The following is a 22,269-nucleotide window of genomic DNA, read 5'->3' as shown; positions in this document are numbered from 1 at the left end:
AGAAAAAAGGAACAAACTAACAACAACAACAACAACATCATCATAATTCTGCATAGATTTGAAACCCTCTCCAGTTCATTCTGGCTAGAGATCTGCAAATTTGAAAGCTTATTTAACAGCACAAAGTAGTCTTCCTTGAGCATGAGTGGTGGGCTATTATTTTCAAGCCATTTTATTTGAAGAATGAACCGGGTAAATTATCTTAAAAATGAATATTTCTTTCTTTTAATTAAAAAAGTAAAAAAAAGGGAATGCATTACAAATAGAAAAAAAACCCCAAACCTCATCCATCTTGATATGCTTTTTTACATATGCTTTTGTAGAAAATATGCTACACTGTGAGAGATATACTATAATATGCTATTTTATTTTATTTTAAAAATTTAACATTTTAAAGCCGTATAAAGAATGTGTATGTGTGCTTGTGTGTGTGTGCATGCATGCATGCATGTAATAATTAATTTCCTTAGAGGGATGTATATTTATAATTTTACTAATCAACTAGGGAATTTCTATGAACAGATCAGGTTCAATATAGCCACCTGAAAATAAAGAGTAAGGCTGGATGTGAACCTGAAATTGTGTAATCCAGTGGTTTATTATTAATTCTGTTCTGTTTCTTAAACCTGAATTGAGGGATTGTCTTGTTTGTTATTATGCTTATGTAAGCCTCTGCGGGAGTCCTTTTGGCTGATGAGTTGTGTACAAATGCTTTAAATGAATAAATAAAATATTCCCAACAGGACCGAGAGCACAGGAATTAGCACCATGGCAATGGAACAAATATCCTGGTGACAGTCTCACTGCCCCTGAGGAACTTCAGCTTATTAGTCTTCTGCCGGGTAACAATGAAGCAATAACTCTTGCAGTTTGTTATCATGCCTTGACATCTAGAAAGCCTTCTCAGACACTGTCCTCCACCCCACGACGTCATCTCTATAATCATGTAGCTCTGCATCCCCTCTTCCAGTGCCATGACAGCAGGGCTGAGCATGTGTTTTAACTTCTGTAAGCCACTACATGCGGGTTTTTTAAACAGAAAAGCAGGATGGAAATAGTTCTCTTCCTCCACATGTGCTCCACACCCTCCCCCAAATCTGTTTCAGAGAGCTGGAGAACTCCTGTAACACATTTTTAGGTGGTGTATGGGGGAAAGTTCATGTTGGATATAGCGCTTGGTTGACAGTGTTCCACAGAGAGTAGGTGGATGGGAGATGGTATGTTGAGATCCTGGCACAAGATAATAGGAACACAACCAGGTGAATACTTGTGTTGGGGAAACCCAGTTATCATAATTAGACAGCCACTTGACAGCAGATAACCTAGCTATTGCATGGCTATCGGGATTATCCAGATTGTTCTCGTTACCTAATCTTTGTTTCACATATACAAAATCTCCTATATGCTGGAAAGAAAGCAGACAATGTTACTCTGGGGCTTTAGAAAAGTTCACTCCTCTGTTCCTGCAGTGGTTCCCATAGACTTTATTAGGCAAAATTACCCATCACAGACACCCACAAAGCACCATCATGCCTCCATTTGGGTGTCACAAAAATCTAGAGTTTGGGGGCTATATTACTGTATGTTTGGCTCTAATTGATGCACACTGTGAGACAAATTGTAAATGCAATGTCAGAATGAGCAGAGGCAGAACTCACTGAACTCTGCAATATTTTGCCAGCAGTGTTCATTCTTATGCATAGCTTTAGTAGGCACTATAAAGTAGAAACCTGCTTAAAACGGTAACCTGCTGGATAGCAAATGCTATTTTTGTAAGACATTGAATTTCCCTGTATCTTCAGCACAATATACTGGATTAATATCTTTAAAAGTGAGAGCATGTCATTAGCAAAATGGTCTGCAGCTCCTTTGTGCCGATAAAGTGCCTTTCCTTTATGGGGTTACGATCCTGGATGAATTATTTAGCTCTGTAACAATACAGCCTGACTGCAAAATGACTTCCTCTCTCCCTCCCTCTCTCTTTGTCCAACTGATAGCCCAACTTGATAAACAGGAAATGAGAGCTCAGCATTTTATTTTATTTTTACCATTCTGCTTACTCTGAATTATTAAACCAATGTGAACTGGCTAGCCAATAACAGCAAGTGCTAAATTTCGCTGCGCTGACAACTTTATGGGGAGAAAGTTGGAACAAGAACTTTTATCCCTTAGTCTTCTGTACTGACAGTCACATTAACTAATAGGTTTTCTGCACCTTTCTCCTCTACATCTTAGGGAGGTGGATTAATTGCATAGTTGTTATTCAAAATGATTCAGTCACATTGCATATTCAGATCCATAAACACTGCATAGTGAAGACTAATTTCAGAAAAAAACAAATGTGGGAAATTTTGAACTGCACAAACCAACCACAGCAATTATATGATAGTCTGATTTTTGCAATTTGTCTCTCCTGCCACTAACTTGTTAAGGATGATAAAGGGAAGTTAGAACATTAAAAAAAGCCTATTGGATCAAACCAAAGCCATCTCTCTTTCCAGTATCTAGATTCCACAGTGGCTAAATTGACATGTCTGAGAAGCCACAAAGCAGGACATGAAGGAAATACCAGTCTTTGGCTTACATTCTCCAGCAACTGATATGCCTCTGATACTGGAGGTAATTTAAAGACGTTGATTAGTAGCTATTGATAACCTTGTCCTTCATGGACCATAAATAGCTTTTAAACCTAAGTTGGGGCCATCACCAAATATTATGGAAGCAAATTTCATAGTATAACGCTTCTTCTTCGGCGATCACTCGTAGCCGAGTAAGATTGTCTTCCATGAACACAGTCTTAACAGTGAGTCCCTGAGTGACTGTGGAGGCCAATTCTGGATCCACATGTCCTTCCACTGTGGGAACATGTTTCTGGGTGGGAGTTGATCATGGTGAGGGTTTGCCAAATGAGCCTTCCTCTTAGCACGTTTCTCCCTTTTGTCCTGAGTTCGAGCGTCTTCAAAATCCATGGCACCTTTGGTAAAGGCTGTTCTCCAGTTGGAGCACTTGCAGATCAATGTTTCCCAATTGTTGGTGTTTATACACCAAAGGATGTTCACAAATTTATCTGGGCAGCCAATTTTCAGAAGGACAATCCACAGAGCATTATGATTTACAATGTCGAAGGCCTTAGTCAGGTCAATAAACACCATATAAAGGGGTTGGTTTTGCTCTCTGCATTTTTCATGAAGCTGTCAAATGGTGAAAATCATGTCCACTGTCTGCCTAGAAGGTCGAAAACCATTTTGGGATTGAGGAAGGGTAGCCTCGAATATTGTTAGGAGACAGTTTGCTAAGATACTTGCAAGAATTTTGCCGGCCGCAGCTCATAAAGAGATGCCTCAATGGTTTCCGCAACCCATTATATCACCTTTTTAAAAGACACTGATAATTTTAGAATCCCTAAAGTCTGCTGGGATCTCCTCTCTCTCTCAGATTTTTTCAATGAGCTCGTGAAGTTGTCATGTAAGTTCAATTCCGCCCACTTTGAAGACTGTGGCATGTATACCATCAGGTCCACTGGCTTTGTTGTTTTTAGTTTGGTTAATAGCTGTACACAACTCTCCCAGAATTGGAGGTACTGCAAGCTCATCTCTAATCTGTTTTTTGCAGAATTCATGAGAGGACCTCAGTGGCTACAGGGAAGTTGTGGTTAAGCAGATGCTGGTAGTGTTCTTTCCAGCACAGTGCAATAGCTTATTTATCTTTCAGAAGTGTGGTACCTTAACTTACCACCTTGGGTGATTCTGCTGGGAGTATGAGACTCCCGATGGCTTTGATCAAAAGGGTCACAGGAATGTGCAAACCCACCCACCATGACAAGGTGATGATTCAGCAAGTGAGACAGTATGCACTGTGTAAATAAGTACTTCCTTTGTCAGTCCTGAATCTTCCACCACTCACTTTCACTGGAAGACCCCCAAGTTTTAATATTACAGAGAGGGAGAAAATTTATTAAGGCATAATAGTAAGTGGACTAGAATCAAGCGATTTCATAGTTGACAATTTTCCCAACCATGTGCTTTTATACTCAAGAAAACACATCGTGCATCTAATGACATAGACTCTAGTCCAAGAAAATGTACAACATAATATATATGATAGTCTTTAAGGTGCCACATGACTCAGTGTAGTCAAAGGAAATAATTGTCATACACAGTGTTTAGTACTGTAGAGGGTTAGAATGTTTCACATATGTTGTTCTGTTCTGGATGTGACCAGTGCTTTTTTCCCTAAAAAAAAATGTTTAGGGGTACTCTCATTTTCCTACTCATATTGAAACACTGCCCCTCAATGAGGCCAAACTTAGATTCACAAAATGTTTAGGGGTATGCGTCCCCCTGCATCCCCCCAGAAAAAAGCACTGGATGTAACACTAAACCACAGTGCAGTAGCTTGTTCCCCTCTTCTGATCCACCCACAAAGAGAACAAGAATATCTACTTATTTCAAAATCTACCTATAGTTTTGTTATTTCATCCAAACTGTGAGTAGATCTAACTGTAATTTATCCTTGGCTTGGGAATTTGTGGACTTCCAGATGTTGCTGAACTACAATTCCCATCATCCCTGAAGGTTCATTGACCTGACTGGGGCTGATGGGAAGTCCATCATCTGGAGAGCCACAAGTTGGCCACTCATAGTTTATCCAAGCAACCCAGATTGGCCTTTTTTGCAGGGAGGTTACATTCTGGATTTCTCTTTAAGGAAACTTTCAGTGTCAACTGTAGTGTAAATGTCTTGCTTGACTGGGAACAACTTGCAGGCATTTGATCTATCTTACATGTGAACTACAATAGATTCAGGAACAGATCGAAAGTATGATGATATTCCTCCATGGAAAATTTATCCATGTACAAAAGCAACCTGTGAGTCATAGATGTATGCAAACACATGGTTTATTTTTTTATGTGCATGGAATAGAAAGCTGTGATGGGTACACTACATACATACACAGCAAAAAGACATACGTTCTGTCATTCATGCAATGCCCATCTTCATTGAAATTCCATCTTTTTTAATTTTTGCAATGGAATATATTTCTGTGTAGAATTTTGTCATGTCTGAAAGCCTCCAAATTGTGAAAGCAACAAGGCTGAGATAGATCCTTTTGAGAAGAAAGAAGCTCATTATTTTTGAGTAGAAAGATTGTTTTATTTGTTATTCACCTATTTTCTGATTGCACTTGAACGGGAAATTAAGATTAGAAACAAGTTCTTTACGCCACATTTAAGTCACTGTGGATTCTTTCCCCATCAATTCAAGGATCAATCAGAAATGATAATGTAACCTCATTTACTAAATAGAAGACAATCACATTACCTTCTGTAGCATCATGTTGCCTTGGTGTGCATTGACATTATGCCGGCTGATTTCTCTTTTGTACTGATATTCATACACTTGATTTGTTACATTGACAAGCAGAGTGGGCAAGCCTGCCTTGAGCTTCTCGCAATCATAGACGGTTCCACTTTCAAAATCAGATGGTGCTGTAGCATACCGTAAAATTAATCCCATGGTAAGACCTAACGATAAAGAGAAGAAGAAAGATGGAGAACCTTCAGCTTAAGTACCTATATCTGAGTTACTTGTTAAGTGGGGAAAAGTAAACAAGCATTTTTATTGTGGGCAAATGCTCTGATTAGAAACATCATATTTAATTTAGATAAGGAACAGACAACATGAAGCCCTAGGGTGTGCCCTCTACCAAAATCCAAAAACCCCTTACAAGTGATCAGATCTGGCAAGAGTGATCTCTCCCTTCCCCTTCATCCCAATGTGTGTGTGGAGAGAGAAGGGGAGGGAGGGAAGGAGGGAGAGGAAGAGAGAGAGGAAGAGAGGAGTGGCCCTGCCCACTTTTGGTTCTGATGCCTCCCGCCACTGACAGGTGAGGAGGATTGTGTCCACTACAGGTGAACTTTTCCAGCAACAGAAGAAGCAATAGAGGGCACACTTTCCTGTTCACATTCTTCAGATAGGGATGGGTGTGTGTATGATTCAAGTCAGTTCACATTTTAAGGCAATTTGAAATGTAATTTGCATGTTTCCAAACAACACCAAACACTTCTCCAAATTTTCCAGTGCATTTCTCCAGCCAAGCACAAAAAGGCATATGCTAGGGGAAGTGTGCAAAGGGATGCATAATAGGGAAATTCATTCTATTAGAGAAAAGTGATTTGCAAAAGTATGCAGAGAAATTTTCTGGTGAATATTCACGGGGACTTTAAACAAAACTGACGTGGAAATGTGGAGAACCGAGTTTAAGATAGGAAAAATGAGAAACTCAGAGAAACCAGATTTGATATACCGGTACTTGTACTCACCCATTGCTATCTGAAACACTACCTCTTATATAGTGTGGCATTGTAAGGTTTGAGACAAGCAAGGCCAGACCAGAGCCAATAGCTCTAAGAGAAAGGTAGCTTTTATTAGGACAGACTCTTGGTTCATCTAGACCAGGATAGCTTGGTCTGATCAGCAGCAGCTTACTAGAATCTGTAACAGGGCACTTTCTTTCCTCCTCTCCCTCTGAATCTCTGCTCTCCAAGAGATCTTTGGAGGGATATAATACACCTATTAAAGACTGAACAGAAGCACTCCTCATTGGGGCTTTGGAATTACTGCTGCATCTGAATGAAGGCTGCAATTTTCCCAGGTTGTACTTTATTTCTGCATTTACAAGCCCGTCAGTTGTCAAGTGAAAAAGAACCATGCATACATAAATGCTTCTAAAGTGCTCATCGTACTGTGTGGATATGCAGTCTTACATAAAAATGAAACCAAACATTTACAGGAAATCATATGCAAGCCTTACTGCTACCACACTACTGCCTTTTCTTTGGGGGTTAAGACAGTTCCCTCATCACAGCTGCAACACTTTTTGGCTACTCTCTCCTCTGTTCTCTGTGGCCACATCTCCCCAATCCCATGTCAGGAAGAGATTGTAGCATAACCAGAATTTCTGGCAAGAATTGCAAATTGATGTAGTTGGGACCTGAAACTCTAATAATGATGATTTAATAAAAGAATGGAATGGGAAAAGATTGGCAAAGACACAGAGAACATAGGCTTGCTCGGCCATTTCATGATGTAGCGAGTATCCTCTTTGTGGGGTGTGATGGATTTGGGGTTCTGTGCTGCGACACTAGACACCACCCCTCTCTGCTCTACTAGCAGATTTCAGTAGGGCCCAACATGATGGATGGATCAGTTTGTTTCCAATCCATGTGCCTTTCATGTGTTCATTCATATCTATTTCATCCTGCTTATGTATTGCTCTATGGAATTTTGAAAAAGAAATCCATATGAAAATTTATATTGTATCTGATTCCTTATCTTATCACAAAATATTGCTTAAATTTGTATTTTATCTCTGTGCACATATTTCCAAGTGTAGTATAACTTAACGCAGGGGTTGGCAAGGTTTACCTCGCCTGGGCTGGTTCACTCCTATGGAGATTGCGTCTGCACAGATGCAATTTCCGGTGCCGCGAAAGCAAGTCCTTGCTCCACCCTGTGCTGGTTTAGAGTAGTGCGTGGGGACTCGCCAAGAAAGTGGCTGGGTTCGGTGGCAGCTCAGGGGCTGTTTAAATGACCCCCGTGGGCTGCTTGTGGCCCATGAGTTGCAGGTTGCTGACCCCTGCCTTAACCTTTTGATTTTGCCTTCTTCAGTTATAGCTGAAAGCTATGGTTGGCTAGAGGGGACGCGGGTGGCGCTGTGGGTTAAACCACAGAGCCTGGGACTTGCCGATCAGAAGGTTGTAGGTTCGAATCCCCGTGACGGGGTGAGCTCCCGTTGCTCGGTCCCTGCTCCTGCCAACCTAGCAGTTCAAAAGCACGTAAAAGTACAAGTAGGTAAATAGGTACTGTTCTGGCGGGAAGGTAAATGGCATTTCGGTGCACTGCTCTGGTTCGCCAAAAGCGGCTTAGTCATGCTGGCCACATGACCCGGAAGCTGTACGCCGGCTCCCTCGGCCAATAAAGCAAGATGAGCACCGCAACCCCAGAGTCGGCCACGACTGGACCTAATGGTCAGGGGTCCCTTTACCTTTACCTATGGTTGGCTAGAACTTGCTTCTGCTTTCTGGAGGCTTACCTTGCCATCAGATCCAGTTATAATCCTGTTTGGACTTCCTGCTTCATGATATACCTCATAAAGGGGGTTTGTACATACATTCAAAGACAGTTAATTCAGTGAAAGACAAAGCTGCTTTTTGTGTAAAAAGAATTGAACATGACACGGCTTTTGGGGGGCTCCCTACTGACTTTTGAACTCTTTGCAGAAACATTATTGGGAGCTTTTCACGTCTCTCTTCCTTCCTCCACCACAGAAAACACAGGAAACTTGCATCTGGACAGTTCACATCGCAAGAGTCATTATTCGGTCTGTTAAAAACGTTTCAGATGAATCAGCAACAAAGTGTTTGTTAACACTCCCACCCTCCTCTCAGGTTTTGCAATAGGCCAAGTCTACTGAAAATCTCTGCAATGTGAACTCATGAAAAACGATGAGAATCAGTTTTCAATTGTTAAAGAAGCTGTGTTCTTAGCATCATGAAAGTAAAATAAAAAGCTGGGAAACAGGAGCCCTTAAAATGCGATGTTGAAGTAAATTAGCCTTTAAAAACCTACTTACATAAATGTCTGATAAAGGCTTGGTTGCCTCAATCTTTGCAGAAGATTGGGGAAATCACTATAACAGAGTCAGTTTAACTGGCAGCTTAAAAGTAGCATAATTACTTTTGTGTTCCAGCAGGGAATCATATCATAAATGGCCTCTGCTGTGGAGCAGATAATATTCACTAACAGTAGGCTTCACATTTTAGTGAGCTTTGCAAATTATATAAAAGAAGGTGGCCTACACATCCCTTAAGGGAATCTATTAGAACGTGTACATGTTTTCTCACTTGTGTTATATTTACTGCCATCTACCATGTCTGGAACAGCACTTTTGGGTGGCACTTATATGCATCCCTGTTAATTTAGAAATGAATACCATAATTTTAATAGAAATACAATCCATCTCACCATTGTGAAGACTGTGTCCTGGTGAGCTGTGGACAACAGGTTCCACCAACATGGTGCTTTCCCGAAGTTGTGGAATACAAGTGCCATCCAAACAAGACCATGGAGGATGAGAGTTGTAAGGCACCATGTTGGCTACTCCTGCAAGATACTGCCATATTATGCAATCACATCGCTAGTAGCTCCTTCCTGGGAGCACACAGTGCTCTGTAGTTGTAGTGAGAGTGGGACACACCTATTCCAATTGGCTCTTAAATGCCTTTGATCATTTACTAGCACTGAAAGTGGTCTGCAGCAGAGACTATAGATGAGAGATGAGTAAGCCCAGCAGATGTTCTTAATCAATATTGTCAGGTCACTAATGGAGCTCCTGACCTTTTGCAGCACTCAAAGGAACAAACAGAGATACAATTAATGTCTGAGGATTCAAAAATTAACAAAAGCCTGCAATGAGAGTCTATTAGAGCCCATTGCAGCAGCACTGTTCCCCACTCTGCATATTATAGGAACAATTAAAGCAAGTTCAAAGAACATCACAGCTTGACACCTCCTCCCCCACCCACTCCCAAAATTGTTTGAAGTTAGCAATGCCATCAGCTTTGGTTGCAAATGTCCAAGTCCCCATATAGCAAAACAAGGAGATCCCCCAAAATGGAGTAGGACTGGCAAACTGCATTTTGGAAACAAATGTTGTAATACACATTCCCATCTAAAGAGGGCACCACTGATCAGGGTGGCTAAACTTCAGGTTCTTAAGCCGCAATATTTAAGCATGCTTACATGGAAGGGCTTTTCAAGTCAAAGACACCATGGGCCAATCTACATCTTAAGAAAATTCATGTTGCACAATCCTCCTGAGTCTGTATACTAACTGCAGACTGCAAGTGGAAGATCACATGTTTGAATGCTCTCTACCAAAAGAAAAGAAGAACCGAGAAGCCCCTCCTGTGTGTGGAAATCTGATCTCTTTAGGAAGTGCAATCTATGATGTAAGCACCACCAAGGACAAGATTCTGTATCCCTCTAGTTTCTCCTGAATGAAAAACTGGGGCAAAGCAGAACTTCCCCCATGGATCTAAGAAGACCTTATGAGAGGAACACAGCCTGCAATATGCAAGGTGCAGGCCATATCCTGGCCAACATTTCCTGCAGTGCCCTCCTGTAGAGAGATCACACGTTCAAACAATAGTCAGCAAAATTAAAAGAATGTTCGTTGCGAAGAGACTGCTTGGTTAATGTATAATCTATTTGCAAGAGATGCTGAAGCACCCCAAATATCTTGTTTGTAAACTGATTTTTTTTTTGCATTTTCTATTAAGCCACGGTTCTACAACTAAATGCAGAGATATCCTTAAGCAATTCTTGCCCACTGAAGGCACAAAGTGCTGGATGTGCCTTCATCTTTTTTGTATTGTCGTAGAATGGGAGCTGAAAGAAAAAATCCTAGGCCAGCAATAAGCAGTACTGGCAAAGCTGTACTGTGAAGATGATCCATTCTCTTGTGAACGTCAGGTCAGATCAAAGGCCTATCTAGTCCAGCATGCTGTTTCCCCCAATAGTGAACCAGATGCCTATGGAAAGCAGAGAAGCTGGAGATAAGGGCAATAATCATCTCCCACTAGTGATCTCCAGCAACTGGTGTCCAGAAGTATGCTGCCTCTGACCTTGGAGGTATCATATAAATACCACAAATAGTCTTATCCTCTGTGCATTTGTTACATGTGCTACACACGCCCACCCCTTCAGTGCTTTTTTATTTTTTTAAAAATAAAGTGCCAGTACTTTTTTGGGGGGGGACGCGGGTGGCGCTGTGGGTAAAACCTCAGCGTCTAGGACTTGCCGATCGTATGGTCGGCGGTTCAAATCCCTGTGGCGGGGTGAGCTCCCGTCCTTCGGTCCCAGCTCCTGCCCACCTAGCAGTTCGAAAGCACCCCCAAGTGCAAGTAGATAAATAGGTACCGCTTTATAGCGGGAAGGTAAACAGCGTTTCCGTGTGCTGCGCTGGTGCTGGCTCGCTAGTGCAGCTTCGTCACGCTGGCCACGTGACCCGGAAGTGTCTCCAGACAGCGCTGGCCCCCGGCCTCTTAAGCGAGATGGGTGCACAACCCCAGAGTTGGTCACGACTGACCCGTACGGGCAGGGGTACCTTTACCTTACTTATTTTTTTAATAAAAGTGCTGTGGATGCCAGCACAAAATGGCTCCCATAGACACTATCAGGCACTGTGAATCACACTGATAGCAAATTCAGTTCCTTGAAGGCCAATCAGCATGTAGCCAAAACAATGTAAGTGCACAGGGGGAGTTTTCAGGGTCTTGGGGGAGGCCCTAAGGTTTGCAGAAGTACAAAAAAATCAAAATATCTTTAGAAGGGAGGGGGGAAACTGGGGGTGGGGGAGAACCACAAAAACAGCCCAGTGTGGACTGAGCACGGCATGCTCACTGTTGCAGGTGGAGAACTGTAAAACCAGGAGAGCAGGGACATGGATTGGGTTCTCCTGGTACAGGATTATCCTGAATAGAAACACTCCCCACATTGCAACATTTTATTGCAGGTTCCACTGAAATCTCCCTCAATGAAATTGAGAAGAATGAACAGAGACACCAAAATCTCATGAAAACTGGGACAATGCTGGAGTTGGAACTGAGGTGCTCTGGCATCTGACATTACCTTTGTAGTTCAGGATGAGGGTGTAGTACAAAGTTGACAATTGCCATGTGCAGCATGAAAGCATTCTTACATTGTATTGCCACTGGGATGAAAGCATGGGAAGGTAGAACCAGAGTGATTTGACTGCCTCCTTTTTATTATTACAGTGGTACCTTGGTTTACAAACTTAATTCGTTCCAGAAGTCCGTTCTTAAACAAAAGCGTTCTTAAACCAAGGTGTGCTTTCCCATAGCAGTGGGGGACTCAATTTACAAATGGAACACACTCAACAGGAAGCAAAACATGTTCTTATTCCAAGGCAAATGTCACAAACCAAAACACCTACTTCCAGGTTTGCAGCGTTCTTAATCCAAGTTGTTCATAAACTAAGCTGCTCTTAAACCAAGGTACCACTGTATAGTCAGAAGCCTGAATGTAAAAGGAGATTTCAGATTAGGAGAAGCAGGAACCGTATTTGCCGGGTTGTTCACATTCTGTATTCATTCATAATGCTGTATTGATACTTGTCTTCTTCTGGGAAGAAAGGATGACTGGTCTTTTTTCCTGGGGGGGGGGTTAAAAACTCCATGCTGCATCTTGGGTAAGTTTGTAGCTTTTATATCAGTTCTGAATGTTGGAGGACAGGAATAAAGTTAAGTCTGTAAAAGGTAAAAGGCAAAGGACCCCTGGACGGTTAAGTCCAGTTATAGGGGTGCGGCGCTCATCTCGCTTTTCAGGCCAAGGGAGCCATCGTTTGTCCACAGACAGCTTTCTGGGTCATGTGGCCAGCAGGACTAAACCGCTTCTGGCACAACGGGACACCATGATGAGTGCCAGAGCACGGTAGCTATTTATGTATTTGCACTGATATGCTTTCGAACTTCCAGGTTGGCAGAAGCTAGGACAGAGCAACAGAAGCTCACCCAGTTGCACAGATTTGAACTCCTGACCTTCCGATTAGCAAGCTCAAGAGGCTCAGTGGTTTAAACCACAGCATCACCCACACCCCACAGTTAAGTCTGTAGACTGCAGCCTTTCACCAAAAAGAGAACTTCTAAGTGAAAAAACTTCTCATCAGCCACTGTGTTAGAAGAGGAAATGTTTGGCTATATACCCAAAAGAAGAGTGCTTAGAAAACCTTTTAGAAGACTTAGGACTGAATGGGATGGGTTGGGTTAGGTATAAATAACAAATAATTATTATTTGAAAAAGACTGAACAGTTGAAATGGATGTATAACCATTTGTTCCTTGATATTATTGTTCATTGTCCTATTTTTAACACAATGAAGATGCTGACCCAATGTGTGGCAGCTGTGAAAAAGGCAAATTTCATGCTAGGGAACATTAGGAAAAGAACTGAAAATAGAACGGCTGATATCATAGTGCCGTTATACAAATTGAACACATTTGGAGTACTTTGCGCAATCCTGGTCAGCTCGCCTCAGAAATGATATTGTGGAATTGAAAAAGGTTCAGAAAGGGGCAACCAGAATGATCAAGAGAATGGAATAACTCCTCTGTAAAGAAAGCTTGCAGCATTTGGAACTCCTTAAGTTTAGAGAAAAGGCAAGTTGGAAGTGACATGATAGAATACATGCATTGCATGCAGAGAGGGAATAGAAAAAGGTTCTCCCTGCTCTGTCATCACACTGTAACTCCTGGACATCTAACAAAGCTGAATGTTGGAAGATTCTGGACAGATCAAACAAGAACTTCTTCACACAGTCCACAATTAAACTATGGAACTATGGTAGGCAGTGATGCCTACCGATTTGGATGGCTTTAAAAGAGGATTGGATAAATTCATGGTGGGTAAAGCTATCAGCTTGTATATTTCCATCGAGGAGATTCACTGTTCTTTCACATCTGTTACTGACACTGAGAAAACACCTGCAGCCCAGACCCAGCTGAACTGGATTAAACCCTGAGATAACACAAGGCCTCTGCAACACTTTACCCTGGTATTTTCTGAGCTTTATGGCAGAGGGCCTAATCTATTCTAAGCTATCCAGAAAGTCTGACTTAGAATAATTGAGAAAGAAATTCTGCAAATGGTGGAGGGGGAGAGGGATTGGTTTTGCCTTGCAGTCATTTCTGAACAGCAGATATTTTAACTCTACTATCCTATTTCCAAAGAGAAAGATAAGTTACTGCCCAACTACTACATGGGAGTGAATGATCCGCAGATGCATTTCTCTGTCTTGACTTTGACCGAGTGCAAGCATTCCACTTTGAAGCAAAGAGCTGAACTCCTTTTTCATGCTCGCTTTAGTGGTTGATGAGTTACAGACGTGAACTTTGAAAGGCTGCATCCTTTCCTTCCTGTTTCAGACTTCTGCATGCACTTAAACCACACACACATTGTTATACATGATGAGAAGCTGAGTATGAGTCTGTTATGCACATATCCAGTTTGCAATCAATGACATTTATTTGCGTCCATGTGGTTGAGGCAGCAGCTTCATCTTACGTTCTTATATTACATAGTGAGATGCTAGAGTGCGGCAGAATATGATTTGATAGACACAGAATTAGGAAGCTGTGAACTAAGCTTAGAAGTGCCTACAGGGAGATTCACATAAGCATATATTTAATAGGATTGATGCAACTGTCACATGTTGCCTGAAATTTCCAGCTATCATGGACAGCATTTTTTCAACAACTTCAAGCAGCACCAATCAATGGAACTTCACATGTGATCATCACGTTGTACCGTGTTTATGTGTACAGTCATACTTCGTGTTGCGTTCTGCTCTTGTTATGTTTATGTTTACTTCTGTGACATTAACATATGAGAGTGCTGGAGGTGAAATAGTTAAACAGGTTATCCAATCAGAACCCAGGGGGTGGAGTCAAAGGGACCATAAAACCAGCTCTGGGAAGGGCAAAGGTGGGAGTTCATTGGGAGTTGGGTGGTTGGTTGTAGTGGGAGTGAATTGGGATAGAGTCTGTGGGTAGGTTGACTTAGTGCAGCAAAATAAACTGAGTCAGGAACATTTAGGACCTAGGAAGACAAGTAAATATCTGAGAGGTGGTTTAGTGAGTGTGAGCAGGTAGCAGAAGTTATAGGTCTGGATAGGCAGCCCATGATTGTCATTGACTGAGACCGTTTATGAAACCACACGCTTGTTAAACTGCAATAAATAAACAGAAGTTTATGTTCCAACTTAACCCTGACTGGACTCAGTATTGTCCCAGGTAGGGCATGGGTGGTGGCAGCGAGAAATAAAGTGGTGGCACAGGGATCAATAGACGGTGAAACATCTGGGGACCCTGTGTGATCGCCCGTGCATGCACAAAAGCAATCTCTGTGCTTCACGCATGCGCAGAAGCAATCTGTGCACTTCACACACGCGCAGAAGCGCTCAATTGTGCCGCACACGTGTGCAGAAGAGGCTCTCTAGTTGCAGAAATGGATTAAGTCGGCAACTAGAGGTACCACTGTATACTGGATCCAGAAGATACCCCAGCATTGGAGAGCCAGTATACTGGAGAGCCAGTGTGGTGTAGTGGTTAAGAGCGGTAGTCTCGTAATCTGGGGAACCGGGTTCGCGTCTCCGCTCCTCCACATGCAGCTGCTGGGTGACCTTGGGCCAGTCACACTTCTTTGAAGTCTCTCAGCCCCACTCACCTCACAGAGTGTTTGTTGTGGGGGAGGAAGGGAAAGGAGGCTGTGAGCCGCTTTGAGACTCCTTAGGGTAGTGATAAAGCGGGATATCAAATCCAAACTGTTCTTCTTCTTCATTGTTGCAAGGTGAGCAGCATGTCTTGTTCCAGAGATGAGACTCAGCTCCACATTCAGTACTTCTACGCAACTGCCAATGGCTCTGAAGCATGTATATTCTCTTTAGGATATCATATGACTCAGCACTCTTGTGCCAATGGCTTCTGAGATGCAAAAGGAAGTGAGGAAGTTGGTGGTTTCTTATGTGGCACTCAAAAGGGATTTCAGTCCAGCTTATTCACCAGCACCAGTGTAAGGCTATACTGGTAAGAAGCAGCACATGGGTGTTAGAGGTTTAAATGTCCAAGTGAGGCAGAGCAGTATCAGGGCTTTATCCCATTGCTTGCCTAAGTTAGGATAATGCTTTAGCTGCAGTTGCCACTGCACAAATAGTACTGATGATGAACAACATAGGACTGGGATATAAGTACCATTTTTGTATCATGCAAAATTCAGATTCAGACACCCGATTCATCCAAGCATGGTGCTATGATTTCGAGGTGCATTCTGTGTATGCATTTACAGCCTTTGGGGGATCCATTGCAGCAGCAATCCATAGTGCAGCCAAAGTGCAAAGGGACTGAGATGATAAATTCTCTCTTGTGTAAAAAGAAAAATAGGGCAGGGTTAATGGCTGCTCACCATGGGGAAATTACCCAATAGGGTTCATGAATATTTCAGAGAGGCTGCAAAACATGGATACAACCCACAGCCCCTCTAAATAGGTCATAGAGTTTAAAAAGAAAAAAAATAAGTAATGCTTCACGAGAGTGCAAATTCAACAATCATTTAACCAATAGCCTTTTTGTTCAAAAATCACAATGTGCCAAACATAAAATGTATGATGTGTTTTATTAAAATTGGCATTACAGTGGTATATCGGTTTAAGGACAGTCCAGTTTAAGAACGATTTGGTTTACGGACTCCGCAAAACCGGAAATAGTGTCCCAGTTTGAGAACTTTACTTCGGTCTAAGTACAGAATTAGAACAGTGGAAGGGCACCGGCGGCGGGAGGCCTTATTAGGGAAAGTGTGTCTCAGTTTAAGAATGGTTTCGGTTTAAGAACAGACTTCCGGAACGGATTAAGTTTGTAAACCGAGGTACCACTGTACTTTGTTAAAAGAGAATCAGAATAAAAGGAAGAGAATAAGATGTATCAATAGCAGCTTTTGAATTGTAAACACACAGGCATTTGACATCTGACTTTGATGCAAGCCACTTACTCTAGAACAGTTCTGAACTTTTCACAGAGGTTATGCCAGGGTGCATAATGCTGTGGACTTTAGCCTTGGGCAATGATCTTGCTGTGCTCCCCTACCACCCATTTATAGAAAGCAGAGTACAGGCTGGCTGCTGCAAGGCTGCTCTTTCTTTCCTGACACACCAGCACTGTGTATCCGGTGCACTGCTGCGCTATCAGACCATGTACTTCCTGCCAACATATGCCGGGAGTCTAGAGAAAATGTAGGCTGTTGAAAGGTGACTTGCAGAACTCAGCTGGATGCACGTGACCTGGCTGCACAGCAGACCAATAATCAGGTGCACAACAGGTGAGAAAGGGGTACAGTGAGAAAGAAGAGATTATGCCCAAATCCTATGGCAGCCACCATGTGCCCTCCTCTCTCAGTTTGTGGAAGCATGGCGGTTTATGCAGCATGACAGGCAAAACATAAAATAAAGCACCAGGCTTCTCTCCTACCCGTAAGCTCTAAATTTCATTGTTCAGTAAATTCAACAACGTTACCAAAAGCCATCGCTCAGTCTCTAAAGGTAAAGGTAAAGGTACCCCTGCCCGTACGGGCCAGTCTTGACAGACTCTGGGGTTGTGCGCCCATCTCACTTAAGAGGCCAGGGGCCAGCGCTGTCCGGAGACACTTCCGGATCACGTGGCCAGCGTGACAAAGCTGCATCTGGCGAGCCAGAGCTGCACACGGAAACGCCGTTTACCTTCCCGCTGGTAAGCGGTCCCTATTTATCTACTTGCACCCGGGGGTGCTTTCGAACTGCTAGGTTGGCAGGCGCTGGGACCGAGCAGCGGGAGCGCACCCCGCCACAGGGATTCGAACCGCCGACCTTTCGATCGGCAAGTCCTAGGCGCTGAGGCTTTAACCCACAGCGCCACCTGCGTCCCTTCTGCTCAGTCTCTACCATTCACCAATCTGAAACAGCTGCAAGTACATATATACCCAGCTTTCAACAATTTCCCTTTCTATACCTGAACTTATTTTGCTACTTCAGTCAGGAAATGAACTATGTAGGTCAAACCTGCCACAGGAGCGGAAAGCATTCTTATTTTATTAAGGTTCAAAATGAATTTGTTTCCTTGACAATTTTATAGGGATGGTAACAACATCATGGAGGTTCTTGAATGGACTTTTCACACACACATAGGCTACATTCAGATGTGGGGTTTTTATTGTATCAGTTTTACTGGCTCTGATGCTATTGCTTCTGTCCTGTTTCTCAACATTCCTTTTACATTGCAGTACCTGTTGCATTACAGAACTGTGGCTTCTTTATTGCCATGTCGTGCAAATTTTCAGTGGTGGGGATATCACCCCAAATGTCATCACATGAAATTGCAATACAAAAACACCCACAATTTTCCAAGTTAACCAAGTTCCTAATGGGGTTTTCTTTTTCTAGAAACAATACAGAAATGAGTGCTAAACTTTCACTGGATTTCCAGAAGTGGCTTTCACATCATGTGACAGATCACATAACACGTGGAAGTGATGAGGCAAGGAAAAGTCAGGAAAACTGAATAATGTGATGTCTGAAGGTAATCATAGTCACTAATTATCCTTTTGACTCCATGTTAACACATAGTTTGTTATAAAAGTGTCAGGTATATTGATACATTTCAGTCCCCTTTCCTTTGCCCAGACTGTATTTTTACTCAGTTCTGCAGGCTTGCTTGTTGATGTTTTTTAACTTAATGCTCATAGTACTTAAAGCTGAATGAATGATGATTATTCCTTCAGTGTTATCACTGGATTCACAGGAGCAAAGTGAAGGGTTAATGCATTAACCTTAGTCAGTGTTTTTAAAGGCAGGCAAACTTTTAATGCATCCTGGCAGGGCTCTGAATTCCTAATGCATGAACGCTGATGCTGTTATTAAAACTGCAGAGTTCCTATAGAGTGCAATTATTATGCTTGCTCTGTAAACTATGGGATTCTTGTCTGTTTCAGTAGGGTTATAGCAAGGCCAACAGTGTATGAGCAAGATGTTGCTATTTGCAAAAGATTGTGTCCCCACCCGGCGAAAGTAAAACTGAACATAAGAACACACACAAAAAGTCCCCTTCCTATCACAGGGTGATATATAGCACATTCATTACCTAGCATGTGGTTTCCTAACTGTGGAGCTCACAGAAAGTCCTTCTTACACATATGGCTCGCATATGAAACTCAAGAAAACCCACATAAAGAAGAATGTAAACTACAAGATTCAAGATGGGGTAAAAACTTCTGAGGACAGCTTTTAGAATGTCTCATTTTTCACAACCTATTAAAATGAAAAAGGGAAAAAGAGCTCTGCTAAAACAACAACCGAGAGCTAAGCTTGATGAAACTACATCCAACAGAGGGGCTGGACCCTGGAGGATTCTCCCAGGTTCTCTAATAAAGACTCAACTGTGCTCCCATCTGGCATATTGGTAGTGAGATTTCACCCAAGTCTATTCAGCACAGTCCTATGAAAAATAATCTCTTTAAACCGGTCCGGCACTCGCAGGAAACAAACAAATGTTTTGGAGATGTGATATGCTCAATGAAGCCCGCTTTGCTGACAATGTGCTCATGACATTTACTTCCTTGACAAGTGATCCTCGAGCTATTCCATATGAGAGAGAGAGAGAGAGAGAGAGAGAGAGAGAGAGAAAGAGAGAGAGAGAGAGAGAGAAAGGAAAAGAGAGAAAGGAGGGTGGATTGCATTTGTTATTTTACGGCACAGTTCAATGGGCTTGTGACTTTTAAATTAATGCATCTCCTCATTTAGGGTTCTGAAAGCACTTTGAGCTCAAGTGTCTAATTACGCACATTATGCAACAAGTTTAAAAAACGGCAAGGCACAACTTTTGACTCACCATAAACCATGGCGCCTCCCGTTTCATGCAAAAAGCGGAATCGGTGGTTTTTAAACAGCCAAATGGTGAGTATCGTAAGGATGAGCAAGAAGTTAAAGACCAGCAGCTCCAAAGCACCCTGATGATAAAAGTGGTCCTCATCTTTCACTGACCCTAATTTCCTTGGCTTCTCCATTTCATCGCTATTTGTTTTCAATACTCTACAATCACCCCGCAGAATTAGCTGAAAAATGCCATACTAAAGAAAACTTGAGACGTTAAATCCTGAATGGCTGCTTTGGTAAAAGAAAACCTAGACAGCACTGAAATTCACAACAAACACATCTGCTTTATTTGCAGCCTCTCAGCAAACTGCCACAGCATCTGAATTCAGCTGGATTCTGGTTACAACTTCCTGTTTCCCTCTTAAAGCTGTCCTGTCTCATTTTTTATCTTGAGGTTGCATCACTGTAGTGTCTTTTACTGGGGTGTGTCTTGATGGCTTTCTCTTCTGCAAATGATTTTTTGTTGTTAAAAAAAAAGAGGGAGAAAGGGTTCACACATTAAGAAGCCAACGTTTAAACAAGTGCCATCATTAATTGTAAAGGTGTGCTTTTGAGCAAAAAGAGTTGCCACTCTATGTTTTAATGATTTATTATCTTTGCTTATTTTGTTCTGTTCATGAATTGCTTCTCTGGCTACATCCCAAAGCAATTCAGAATAGAAGGTTCATAAAAAAAAATCGCTATAAAATCAATTTCAGATCAAATACAGATACAGAGTAGAATAAGAATCTCCATTTTAAAAACTTGTTGAAAAAGGAAGGTCGCTAAAAAGGAACCAAAAAGACAACAGAGATGGCATTTGTGTGTCAAAGCCCCAAGCCAACCCCATGAGAATAAAGACACAAGGACACAGAATTTTAGGTTAATGTTAATGCACAAAATTTAGGCCACAACTTTATTGGTTACTCCTGCCAACCTAGCAGTTTGATAGCATGTCAAAGTGCAAATAGATAAATAGGTACTGCTCCGGCGGGAAGGTAAACAGCGTTTCTGTGCGCTGCTCTGGTTCGCCAGAAGCGGCTTAGTCATGCTGCCCACAAGACCCGGAAGCTGTACGCCGGCTCCCTTGGTCAATAAAGCGAGATGAGTGCTGCAACCCCAGAGTCGGCCACGACTGGACCTAATGGTCAGCGGTCCCTTTACCTTTACCTTATTAGTTACAGAATTTGAGTTGTATTGGCTTAGGCATTCCCTAATGTCATGGACCAATGCCTGAACTTGGGGGAAGACTGGGTGAAAGTCAACAAACTTAGTCTGAATCCTGAGAAGCTGCTGTTGGCATGATGTTCAAATAGTTCTTTAATTTCCTGCTTTGGATATAGTTGTACTTGTTGCGATGGAGCTCAAGGTAGCATACATAGTTTGCCCACCCCCCATTTTATTTTATTTTTTAAAATAATATTTATTAAAGTTTTAAAAGTTACAAAAAGAAAAAATAGAAAACACCATATTAAACAGAAACAAAACAACACATCACAATAAGGAAAAAGAAAAAGAAAGAAAAAGAAAAAGAAAAAAAACAGAAAAATACAAACAATTTAAAAACACAGCGAATCTTTCCATAGCTTATCTTTCATTTGCTTGTTTCCTTGACCTCCTCACACCTCCCTTTTTTGTATTCTAGTTCGGTTAGCTATTTCAGCAAATCCTTTCCATCTTTTCCAATTTTTGTCCTGTAATTTATCTTAAACTAATGTAACTTTACTTTCCCTCCTTTCACCAATTAACAATCAATTTTTACTTAATCCTTTATAACATTTCTGCTAAAACCACATAACTTCATTCCAACATCCTTCTAACATTCCTTAATTTTACAATGTTTCTGTAAGTAAACTTTAAATTTCTTCCAATCTTCTTCCACCGACTCTTCTCCCTGGTCTCGGATTCTGCCAGTCATTTCCGCCAGTTCCATGTAGTCCATCACCTTCATCTGCCATTCTTCCCTGGTGGGTAGATCTTGTGTCTTCCAGTACTTTGCAATAAGTATTCTTGCTGCTGCCCCCCCCCCCATTTTAGCCACACAACAACCCTGTGAGGTAGGTGGGGCTGAGAGTGAATAACTGGCCCAAGGTCACCCAGTGAGTTTCATGGCTGTGTAGGGATTTGAACTCTGGCCTCCCACTTCTTGGCCTGACACTCTAACCACTGAACCACACTGGCTTTCAAAAACTCAAGGACATTAAGAGCATTTCATTGCTCTTTTCTTTTCAAATCATTTTTATTGGTTTGACAAATACAAAGTACAAATAAGCACAAACTGGTAAGAACATATCTGTACAAGGAGATTCTCCGAATCTTGAGACTTCCCCCATTCCCTTCATGAAGGGATTTTAAGCATCTACAACTGCATATTCACCCGTACTCCAATTTTTATATCAAACCATATCGTCCATAATATTTTTTACGCTACAAGTGAGTCAAAATCCTGCTCTTGTTTCCATCTGCTTACAGTGATCTCCTAAGTAACATAAATTTTTCCCATTCTTTTATAAAGTTTTTATCCTCTTGGTTTCTGAGTTTTCCGGTCAGCTTTGCCATCTCGGCATATTCTATCAGCTTGGTTTGCCATTCTTCTCTGGTAGGTTCTTTGTCTTTCCAACTCTGAGCTAATAACATCCAGGGTTTTTTTGTTCCATATATAAAGAGTCTTTTCTGCTCCTTTGGTATGTTGGTATCTGTAATTCCTAATAAAAATGCTTCTGGTTTCTTAACATAAGTTATCTTAAGCATTCTTTTT

At 41.9% G+C, this 22,269-nt stretch overlaps 1 protein-coding gene across 1 annotated transcript in view; it reads right to left on the bottom strand.

Moving 5' to 3' along the window:
- SLC9A9 (solute carrier family 9 member A9) overlaps positions 1 to 19,975 on the bottom strand; it is a 260,732-nt gene extending 240,757 nt beyond the window's left edge. Inside the window, exons 1-2 of the mRNA XM_081911454.1 lie at positions 19,489 to 19,975; positions 5,322 to 5,524 (exon numbers count right to left, since the gene is read on the bottom strand). Coding sequence (XP_081767580.1) covers positions 5,322 to 5,524; positions 19,489 to 19,663 — 378 coding nt within the window. The 5' untranslated portion in view covers positions 19,664 to 19,975. The remainder of the gene's footprint in view (positions 1 to 5,321; positions 5,525 to 19,488) is intronic.
- Positions 19,976 to 22,269: the final 2,294 nt, after the last annotated feature.

The sequence above is a fragment of the Podarcis melisellensis genome, assembly GCF_964234715.1.
Source record: "Podarcis melisellensis genome assembly, chromosome: 5".
Lineage (NCBI taxonomy): Eukaryota > Metazoa > Chordata > Lepidosauria > Squamata > Lacertidae > Podarcis > Podarcis melisellensis.
Note: the sequence above shows the minus strand (reverse complement) of the source record. Positions and strands in the feature narration are given on the sequence as shown.